General features: G+C 44.9%; 1 protein-coding gene across 1 annotated transcript; it reads left to right on the forward strand.

Moving 5' to 3' along the window:
• The first annotated feature begins 1457 nt into the window (after nucleotides 1-1457).
• Nucleotides 1458-10182, forward strand: Gins3 (GINS complex subunit 3). Its single transcript, XM_050144010.1, has 3 exons — nucleotides 1458-1707; nucleotides 3511-3744; nucleotides 8800-10182. The coding sequence occupies exons 1-3, from the start codon at nucleotides 1522-1524 to the stop codon at nucleotides 9028-9030; spliced, it is 651 nt and encodes a 216-aa protein (XP_049999967.1). The 5' UTR covers nucleotides 1458-1521; the 3' UTR covers nucleotides 9031-10182.
• Nucleotides 10183-11736: the final 1554 nt, after the last annotated feature.

The raw sequence follows: 11736 nt of genomic DNA on the forward strand, positions 1-11736 counted from the left end.
TGGGTGCATGAATAAGCTTTTGTGCCACTGTGAAGCGACAGGCTAGGAGTGGGGCCGCTGGGAACTGGGAAGCAGCTGTCTGTAAGACGCGGATACACTCAGGAAGTTGACAACAGTGGCTGCACATGCCTAGCTCACCCTGAGTTTGCCTCTGATCCTGCCATGTCAACAGGAACGTTATTCATAATTGTTTGGAAAGTTATGGTCTCGCGATGGAACTCCGTCTGGCCTCAAACCTGAGATCCTCTTGCCTCGGCTTTGCCCTTGCTGGGATTCTGGGCATGGACCACCATGCTTGACATTACTGGGACCTTTTAAAGTAGCTGCCTAGAATAAATTGTTTTATAGTGACTAGTGATGGCGTTAAAAGAAGAGGGGGAAAAAGTTAAGAAAGCAATGTAAATACTTCATTCATTTAACGCAAGTATTTTGGCAAGAAAAAAACAAGTGACTGTTGCTTAGCATATGTAAAGTTCTAGTCCGTATTTAGAAGGCTATTGCTGAATGTAGTGAATTATGTTAATACATTAACAGATTTTTTTCATTCAAAACCAAAAAAGAGTGAAGATGAAACTCATGCACACCTTCCTTCCTGTGCACACACCGCTCCCAAACTCCAGCACCCCCAGGATTGCCCTTCTACAGTAGGGAAGTTCTGCATCACGCCTCGCAACAATCCCCCTCCACCTGTATCCAAGTGTGAGCAGCGCCACCAATCCGAGCGTCCAGCAACCATGCGCGACCTTTCCTTTGCTCTCTTCAGGTACGGGACCCGTGATAACACTTGGTACTGAACCCCCGTAGGTAGCGTGGCTGTCAAAAGACCAACTGGACTAAGATTTCCTAGTCTAACTTCCTCTCTTGGGAACTTAGACTAAGAACCACAAGAGGAATTTGTCAGTTGGCAGAAAAGCAAGCTGGAAGGTCCTGAAAAAGACTTTGCCACCCATGTGTAAATCTACCACTCCAAGTTCCCACCCAACCTGGCTCCGTGCCCCATCAAAATACCACAAATAGTTCGTAACTCAGCACACAGCTAGATATTCGGGCTAGAGCTTGTGTTTTAGTTTCTTCTGTTGTTTTCGAAAACAAAAATTAACCTATCAAAGGGCTGTAATGAAAGCAGATTTAATGAGGAGTGAAGCAGATAGTATATAACGGTTTTATTTGAAGTCCCCAGAGATGTTTTTAAATTTCATACATTTATCTAAAGGGCTGCATGAATACAGTTCAGTTAGTACAAACGCTGACAGTCCCTTCAGGTCATCAAGCTTCTAAGTACTTTTCCCAGCCTAGACTACCCGTGGCGGGAGAACTTCCGGCCGACTCAGCCAGGGCTTCCGCGCAGGGCGGTGGCTCTGGTCCCGATCAGTGGCTTCATCGATTGCTTCTGCCTGAGCAGCCGCAGGGACCGACTGCTCGGGTCTGGCGAGTCAGGCGCGGGAAAGCGAGTTTGAAGCAGGGCGCGGTTCGCGGGGTGGCTCGGCCCTCTCATCCCCCCCGACGCTGCCGCCAGCAACCATGTCGGAGGCTTATTTCCCGGTGGAGTCGGGCGCGCTGGGACCTGAGGAGAACTTTCTGTCCTTGGACGACATCCTTATGTCCCAGGAGAAGCTGCCGGTGCGCGTGGAGAAGCCCATGCCGCGCCTGGGCGCCTTCTTCCTGGAGCGGGGCGCGGGCGCCGACTCGGACCAGGCGCTCCCGCAGGTGAGGCGAGCCGGGGAGGCCGCGGGGACCCGGGGGAGCTGCCCAGCGCTCGGACTGGTCTCCCGCCATCACCGAATTCATTTATAAAACTCTCCAAAGTTATTGGCTTTCCGAACGCTGAAGGATTGGCTGCAGCCGAGCGCCTCAGGGTCTTGGTCCCGCTCCTGTTTTCCCTAAAACTTTTTTTGAGGTGTGTGAGTATGGGGGCTGCAGGTCGCCTTGTGCGTTCTGCACTGATGACAGCGTCAGCAACCTGTTCCCAAGGGCCGGGGGATGGTGGGGTAGAGGTGGGTGTGACTTAACAGAGGTTGAGTCGCTCGGCCAGCGTCCCACAGAAAAGCCCATGGTGGCTTAACCAAGTCAGTCCTCGGTAAAAAGTTGCTCATACACTTTTCATTGTTCAGAGTGAATGTGGCAGCTCCGTGTATTAGCCCCTTTGCCCACCTATAAACCTGACAAAGGCTGGGTAACAAGGTCAGGGGCCTCTAGGAAGTGATAAACTGGGATTCGAACCTAGCGCCTTATGGCTTCAAATAGGAGATTTAATTTCTGGTTCGTCATCTCATCTTGTCATATTGTTTTCCAATTCTTTTAAGACTTTGAAAAACGTAGACATTGACCCTTTCACCGTCACTGAAGCCATGATGTGGGTTGGGAAGGGACTGCCACCTGACTTCAGATTTTTTTTGGTTTTTTTTTTTTTTTTTTTTTTTTTTTNTTTTGGAAAACTTCCACTTCTGTCCTGTTGTTGTTCTTTGTCGTGTTTTCGTTGCTGTTGTTATAACCTGTCTTCTGTCTTCGCTGCATCTAACATGAAACCTCAGCCTAAGCTGACCTCGTAGAACTTGAAAGTAGCGCAGTGATGCCAGAGGCTGGGGTGAGGGTGACGACTAGATTAGCAGGCATTGCTCTGATGTGAGCATTAAGGAGTCCTGTGCGCTGCTGAGTAGCGGGTGGCTGTATAGTGAGGTGCTTGCTAATTTGAAAAGCTGGGGAAAGGATTTTTAATGTTTTCACTATGAAGAAATGTTTGAGGTGGGCACTTAACTTGATGTAAACGTTATACAGTGTGGAACTGTACTGCATCAGCATCTAGACCCCCATAAGCATACCATTTTAACTTACCCAGTTAAGAAAATAAAGAAGGGCTGGAGGAGTGACTGCTTGCGTACAGTTCTTGATGCATTAGTATGAGGGCCCGAGTCTCCATCCTCAGCACGCACATCAAGAGCCAGGCCATGACTGCGTCTCTAACTCTGGCAGTGGTGGGGTAGGGACTGGGGTTGACTGGCCAGCTAGTTTAACTGAACTAGGTAGTACCAGGTCAGCAAGAGAGCTGTCTCAAAATTAAGATGGAGCCGGGCGGTGGTGGCGCACGCCTTTAATCCCAGCACTCGGGAGGCAGAGGCTGGAGGATCTCTGTGAGTTCGAGACCAGCCTGGTCTACAGAGCTAGTTCCAGGACAGGCTCCAAAGCCACAGAGAAACCCTGTCTCGAAAAACAAACAAACAAAAAAAAATTAAGATGGAGAAGGCATTGTGACAGCAGCCTCTGGCTTCCACACATACCATGGGTAGCAGGTAGACAGTGTGGGTTCCTGCCCTACCCTGACACATACACACACACACACACACACAATTTTTAAGTCTATGGTTCATTTCTTCAGATCACGTCATAGTGACTTCCTCAGTAGAAGAGGCAGTATTTCCCAGAAAATATGAATTTCCTTTTTTTTTTTTTTTTTGTCTACACATACACTGACTGTTCCTTTGTTTTTGAATTCTGCGCTCTTGTCTGACGCAGGGCACGAAGCTGGAGTTTCCCTTGTGGCTGGCTAAAGGGCTCTTTGACAACAAGTGGCGCATCCTGTCCGTGGAACTTCCCAAGATGTACCAAGAGGGATGGAGGACTGTGTTCAGTGCAGATGCTAACGTCGTGGACCTCCACAAAATGGGGCCCCACTTCTATGGGTTTGGCTCCCAGCTTCTGCACTTTAACCATCCAGAGAATACATCTATCTCCCAGTCTCTGCTGCAGGTAAGCGGTGTGAAGTATTAGGATGTGCATATGTTAGCAGCCAGTGATGACAGTTACCAGACGTCATTTTCACCCTATGCATTAGAGTTCTCTAAAGGAGAAAGAGACAGAGAGAGAATGAGAATGTGTGTCTGTGCGTAGGGTCTTAGAGCTAGAGAGCTGGCCCAGTGATTACATACTGCTCTTTCAAAGGACCCAAGTTTGTGCCTAGTACCCATGTCAGGCAGCTCATAACCACCTGTATCTCCAGTTCCAAGGTCTCTGACACCTTTTTCTGGTGTCCATAGCCACCGTGTACACAGACATTGATATACATACATAAAAATAAATCTTAAAATTTTAAGCCATTAAAAAAATTTAAGATTATAATCTAGTTACAGCATTTCTCCCTTCCCTTTCCTCCCTCCACTCCTTCCCCGTGTGTCCCTCCCCATTCTCCGTCAGATTGTTATTGCACGCATATATGTATTTGCATATGCATATATATTCCTATATATGACCCGCTCAGTCTATATACTGTTTCTTGTATGTATGTTTTAAGGACTGATCATTTAAAAAAAAAATAATAAGTTGAAAGAGTACCCGTGGGCTCTTGGATCTATAAAAAGCTTCTAATTGGAGAAGAAAACTATTAAGGGGATTTATTAGATTGGCTCACATGATATGGTCTCAGTGGTCCAGCAATGGCTGTGTCGCACAGAAGAGACTAAGAATCAGTAGTTGCGCAACCCCAGCTGGAGGATTCTTGGAGAACTGCTGGTTCTAGTATCAGCTAAGAAATGCCACCCCAACAGGATAGGGGCCGTGCAAGAGTGAGGGCAAGCAGACGAAAGGCAGTTTCCTTCTTCATGTCATTTGATCTGAGCTGCCATCATTAGGGTGGGTCTTCCCATTTCAAGTGAAGAAAATCCCTTCTAGAGCTTGCAATTCAGTTGACTCTTTTTTTTTAATATTTATTTATTATGTATACAATATTCTGTCTGTGTGTATGCCTGCAGGCCAGAAGAGGACACCAGACCCCCTTACAGATGGGTGTGAGCCACCATGTGGTTGCTGGGAATTGAACTCAGGACCTCTGGAAGAGCAGGCAATGCTCTTAACCTCTGAGCCATCTCTCTAGCCCTTCAGTTGACTCTTGATCCACCAAGTTGGCAACTAGGATTAGCCACTGCGCTTAGGGAAACTTCGGGAATGTATGGTCCATAAATTTGGTTTGTGCTATTCTTGGGTGACCTACACTTACACTGTGTCTGCCAGGTTGTTTTTTTTTTTTTTAATTGATCCAGGGATGTAGATCAGTGATCTAGTGCCTGCCTATTATATGTGAAGCCATGAGTTCAAGCTCTAGTACCATTAAATATAACCTATAAAGGTTTTACACGATATATCCTGGAGGAGTGAGAAGGGGACTGAATGATGGATAAGATCAAGATTTGTGTATGAAATTATCAAAGAATAAATAAAAGATACCGTATTTTAAAAGGGAAAACCAGTTAATCCAACTGCTGTCAGTCACCTGACCAGGTGGAAAGCTTGTTCACCTGAAGACATGCAAAGGAGGACGGAGGAATAATTGCTCCTTATAAGTTAATGTATATACATCTTTCCCAGATGATGTTCCATCTTAGATCGTTTTAGGATACTGGCCAAAAAGCCTAAACATGTTTTCTTTAGCCCCCTGGGGCCTCTCACTCATGTGAAGTCCTCTCTACCTTCTGCCAACTTCCATTGCAAAAGGTGTGGCTTTCTCTCATCCTCTCCCCTGTCTTGCTTCCTTAGGCAAGGATCTATAGCTTGCCCTGCCTGTTGGTTTTCTCAGACTTTAATAAAATTCTCCTCAGGCTTCAAAACAAAAAAAAAAAAAAATTACACAATTATAGGGTCCTATGTAATGTTTTAATATGTGATGCTTATGTCAGGTTAAACATATCTATCTTTTCAGTGTTAATTCTTTTGTGTGTGTATGGTATGTTTATGTGTTAAGTGAGTGCTGGTGCATTCTTGCCCATGGCACACATGGAGTGGTCAGAAGACCACTTTGGGTGTCAATCCTCACCTTCCATGGTCTCTGTTTTGCTATTGACTACAGTTAAACTAGTCAGTGAGCGTCTCAGGAGTCTCTTGTCTCCACTTCCCATCTCACCACTGAAGCAGTGAGAGTGCAGCTGTCCAGTGCTGTGCTCAGCTTTCCCATGGGTTCTGGGAATTCAGACTTAGGTCCTCATGTTTGCTTGGCAAGTGCTTTACCCACTGACCTACCTCTCCACCCCCTTAATCATTGCTTTTTTAGCATTTGGAAATGTGCAGTTCATTATAACCCTCCATAGCCACTTTATTGTGTGGTAGCACTCCAGAACTTCTTGTTCTTATCCGATACATTTAAAAAAATATGGCCTGCCTATTCCTTTTTGTATTTACTTCCTAAAAATTGGAACCATCAGGAAATTGAAGAAAAGAGACAAAGGTGATGGTAGGTGATAGGTGGTAGGCACATTGTTAAACTGTTATGGCCCAGTTGAAGGTCTGGACTGGAGCACCTTTTGGAAGTACTCGAGTTTCTTGTTTATCTGTTAGGTTCCTGTCTTCTGGAATTAAAGCGTGGCTCTCATTAATCTGATCTGTGATTTACTGAAGCTGTGTGGCCTGTCTTTGCATCAGTTTTCACCTATACGACAGACGTAACAGTAACATCAAAATCACAGAATTAATAAACAATGCAGTAGTCACTTTTCTGCTGTGATAGAACACCATGGCAAGGCAGCTCACAGAAGTTTGTTGTGGGCTTACTGCTCCAGAGGGGTGACAGTCTGCCACAGCAGTGAGCAGCCAGCATGGTGGCTGCAGCAGGAAACAGAGACCTCACTTCCCTCACAGTACATTAGCCCGCGGGAAACATTCTCATTCAGACCACTGCAAACTGTAGCTAAAACAGTAATGTGTATATGTATATATATATTACTATCCTTTGTGGTATATCCTACTTTAACTCTCCTGAATTATTCTTTTAATGTCAGAAAAAAGGGATCCTTTGTGTCTCCTGAGCAATAAACAGTCAAAAGACTTTAATGCCTCCTTTTTATTTTTATAAAAACTGTTGGCTCTTATAAAACTGGAGAGATTGCTTATAGGTTAAGAGAGCCTGCTCTTGCAGAGGACTTGAGTTAGCTTCCCAGCAACCATGTTGAGTGAGTCTCACTGGTCTAGAGCTCCAACTCCAGGGGACCCAGTTCCTTCGTGGCACCTTGGTAGTCACTTCAGCAGCACAGTAAGAACCTGTCTCAGAAAGAAAAGAAAAACAAAAACCAACTTGGGGCTGGTGGGCTGTGGTGGTACACACCTTAACCCCAACAGTCAAGAGGCAGAGGCAGGTGGATTTCTCTATTTGTTCAAGGCCAGCATGGTCCACATAGTGAGATCCTGTCTCAAAAATAACAAAAGTTTGGGTTTGGAGGGATGGCTTAGCAGTTAAGAGCACTGGCTGGTCTTTCAGAGGACCTAGGTTTGATTCTCAACACCATATGGTGGTTCACAGCCTTCTGTAATTCCAGTTCCAAGGGTATCCAACACTTGTGGTCCCCCAGGTACTGCGCATATGTGGTACAAGACATATATGCAGGCAATATACTCCTACACATAAAGAGAAAAATCATTAAATCTTATTTTGTGGCTCCCTAATACCACAAAATTAAGGAAGGAAGGAAAGAAACATTGCTATTCATTCAGTAAAAGAAATCCATACGTAGACTACAGACCAGAAGGTTGATGCAAGTTCATGAAAATGCAGAATGCAAAGCATGTTTGTTTACCAATATTTGACCTTTTGGGTATCTCACTAGGTTACTTGGTAGACCTCTAACTTGTTCAGTGTTCTAGGCTGGCCCGAATTTAGGATCCTCAGCCTCCTAATATCTTGTATTACAATCTGTGCCCATAGGCCCAACTCCCAGCACTTGTTCTTGAATTAAAGTTTTCTTTTTTAAAATAAGTTGTGTGTTTTCTTTTCCCATCTCTGCTTTCAAGTGTTTCAGAGTTGCTTCTAGACTAAATGATTGTCCTGTGAGACAGATGTGAAAGCTGGATTGGGGCTTGTGGTTTTTGCTCAGCACAGTGGTGAAATGATGCCTCTTGATCTAATGCACCCCCATCCTGCTCTTAGACTGAGAAAAATAGAAACCGAATCAGTTCATCCCAGATCCCATCTGGTTGAAAGCTGTTGGTTACAATTTCTGTAGTCATTGTTACCAGTAACAACACGCAGTGCTTTTCCAGGGGCTTACTATGCGCCAGCCTCTTGCTATCTGCATTACATATGTTGCCTCACTGGTTTTAGTGACAATCCATTGGATTTCCATAACAACCTATTTTATTGTAAAAGAAACAAAGGCTTTCTTTAGTAGTAGAGGGCATGCAAGCCTCCTGGGTGAGTCCTGAGACCAAAATCTTTGAAGCCATCTAAATGTTCCAGTGTGGGGGCTGGATAGAAGGCTCAGTGGTAAGAGTACACATTGCTCTTGAAGAGGACCCGAGTTCAATTCCTAGCACCCGCTTTAGGTGGCTCACAGCCGCATGTAACTCCAGCAACATTTATATCCATATACACATAGCCACATAATTTTAAAAAATAACAATAATGTCAGATATGGTGGTGAACACTTTTAATTCTGGCACTTGGGAGGCAGAAACAGGTAGATCTCTGAGTTCCAAGCCAGCCAAGGCTACATAGTGATACCCTGCCTGATAAATAAATGAATTAACGAATAAATACAGTGATAACCTGCCTGATAAGTAAATAAATAATGCTCCAGTTTAAAAAAACAAAACAAAAAACATCTAAGGACCAGCAAGATGGCTTATCACGATGAAGGCACTTGCATCTGAACATGATGACTGTGTTAGGTTGGAGGAAGGAGTGTCTCCCACAAGTTGTCCCCCTAACCTCTACACGCATACATGGTATCGCATGTGCCCTCTGCCTCCCCTCAAAAATAACAGGTTTTCAATCTGTCTGGCTTTATGAGATGTGATATTGGCCCTGATTCTCTTACTTTTCTTCAGACTTTTATTGGCCGGTTCCGCCGCATCATGGACTCCTCCCAGAATTCTTACAATGAAGACACATCTGCACTGGTAGCCAAACTAGATGAGACAGAGAGGGGCTTATTTCAAATAGGGCAGAAAGGACTGAATGACTTCCAGAGCTGGGAGAAGGGTCAGGCTTCTCAGATCACGGCATCCAGCCTCGTTCAGAATTACAAGAAGAGAAAATTCACTAATATGGAAGACTGAAAGCAGAACAGAACTGCAGCTTGTGGATCTCTGTGTCCCTCAGAAGACCGCTTAGCTTCATGGGTGACCCAACTACTGCCTCAGGACTTTTAACCTTCAGCAGTCTCCAAGCTTGGAACTATCTGGTTGGTGTCAGATGTGGATACTTTTGATCCTATTGGTCTTCCTGGACTTTAGTTACCTGCGGTTCCACAGCGTGGGCCTTTTGACCCCAAGACTGCAGCTGAGGATAAGCTGGTCTTAAATAAAGGTCATGGACAAATACAAAGTCAAGGTGGAACTAGGATTCCTCGAGTGTCTGGTCTCCTTGGCTGCAAAGGACGAGTACAAAGTGGGCCATCTCTGCCTGTTCACAAATTTCTCTTAAGCTGATTTGCCTTACCTTCCTCATGGCTGGACAAAGAACGGCACCCCCATCATGCTGCCCGCCTGCTGGGACTTACCCCAGTTCCCAAAACAGGAAACTGGGAGGAAAGGGGAAAGTCAGATGGATGGCATAGCAGAAAGGAGGAGACATTGAGCTTCTGTGCCCTGTAATCAGGGCTTTTGAGCTAGAACCACATCCCTTCAGTCCACCCAGAGGGGCCACGTTCCTGTGTTTGTCAGTGATCTCTGGAGCACTGGCACACATCTTCCATTCCCTGTCTAGAAGAGCTGTCAGGGAGGTGCTAGGAGTTGAAAAGTGGTTATTAACTGGGTGTTTACCAGTAATGTTTGCTCCAGGGGCTTACACTGAAAAACAGCCTGCAAGTGTTAGTAGGGAAGATGCCTTTACATTTTTTTTCTCCAGGAAATATTACAACATTAATGCAAAGAGGACCCCTGACCACTTACTGGAAATCTGTTTAAAACTGCACCAAACGGAGGGATGAGTTCTCCAGATCCTAGGCTGTCACTGTCAAAAACCTCATTTCCTAAGGCCATTTGGACTGTCTGATGGGCAGCTTTTTCACACCACCGGCCACCCCTGGCATCCTATAGCTACTGGAAAATATCTTCATTGTAATTTGGAGAGATTTGGGTGTCCAGATCCCACAGATATTTTGATGGATACTTAAAATGACAGAGATGCTTTTAAATACCTGTCTTAGCATGAAATTGCTTTTATCATTTGACTTCATTCTAAATAAATGATAGACTTTACATTTTGTACATGTGTTGTCTAACTGCAAGGCTGCCAGGATTCAGCAAACCATCTAAGGACATGTTCTTTGATCGTATTTGACTGTAATGCTCAAATCTGTGTTTTAACAACTGCACTTGTATTTGTATAGTATGCAGGAATACCAGGAGCGTTCTCTGGGGGTGTGCTAGGTCCTAGAAAAATGACACGTCATTCCTACCACAGCTTTTGTGCATCCTCAGGGCCCAGAAACCAGGGTGCAAAGATTATATTAGCTTAGCTTTTGGCAGCTCTGCTTTCACAGGTAGCTTTGTCTTTAAAGATAATATTGAGGCTGCTAATATATTTCTCTTTTTAAAAAGCATAAAACTAATTTTCTCAGAGGCCATGTATTTAGAACTTGTTTTAATTTTTTAAACAGATTACATTATAGTTTTTAAACTGATTTTCAATTACATAATGTCCTTCAAATCTGTCGGACTTTTCCTCTTCCTAGGAACCACCCACCCCTCTCAAGTTCAGGTTTCTAGGTAACTGTTTAGTTCATTCGAAGAGCTGATTTTTTTTTCCCTCAAAAAGAATGAATTGTGGGGGCTGGAGAGATGGCTCAGTGGTTAAGAGCATTGCCTGTTCTTCCAGAGGTCCTGAGTTCAATTCCCGGCAACCATATGGTGGCTCACAACCATCTGTAATGAGGTCTGGTGCCCTCTTCTGGCCAGCAGACATACACACAGACAGAATATTGTATACATAATAAACAAATAAATATTAAAAAAAGAATGAATTGTCTCAAATATTAAAGTGTTTCTAAAATTGAGAGAGTGAATGTGCTTTTTTTCCCCCTTAAGGGCCCTCTAGGTAACTGACCACAGTTACAGACAGAAGACCTCATTCACTCTGCAGGTTTCCCCAGGGACACACTGGGCCAAGGCGCTTTCTGAGTTCTTTCTGCTGTCCCTGACCTCTAACGTCTGGACAACTCCAAGCTTAGGCTATGGATCTTGGTGTATGCTGATGACTCCCAAGTTCAGAGCTCCAGCCCGGCTCTTGCCCTCCAATCTGAGACCTGTACCCAGCCATCTGCATGATGTCTCCACTGGAGCATCTGACAGATCGCATCGGGATCAAGACTGAGTTTCCAGTCGTAGTCCCAGTCCACTCTTGTGACCTTTGTCTTCTCTCCTTGTTGCTCTGAACAGAAGAATGTGAGTGCTAGTCTGGCCTTTCCTTCTCCATCTCTTGTAGGATCACCTTTAAGCAACTGGCCACCTCTCCTACCTCCAGTGCTATCACCTAACTACTCTCTGCATTCACCTTCCTCCTTCAGGCTGTTCTCAGCATCTCCCTGATGCTTTGGTCCAAACATCAGATCCAGCCAGCGTCTTCCCATCTGAGTGGAAATGGCCACCCCATCCATCATCCTAGCACTATTTGTTAAAAACTTTGCCTTTGGTCCACTGAACAGTAGTCAGTCACCTTTCTTACTGCTTCTGTAGCAGGAATAATCTGTTTCTTATTTTATATAGAGAATTTCTCCCTAAGAGTTCTGAGCCTCTTGCAGAGCTACTCAGTACCACTGAACC

This window comes from Alexandromys fortis, unplaced genomic scaffold (genome assembly GCF_014885135.2).
Source record: "Alexandromys fortis isolate MF-2015 unplaced genomic scaffold, M_Fortis_MF-2015_v1.1 scaffold_1, whole genome shotgun sequence".
Taxonomy (NCBI): domain Eukaryota; kingdom Metazoa; phylum Chordata; class Mammalia; order Rodentia; family Cricetidae; genus Alexandromys; species Alexandromys fortis.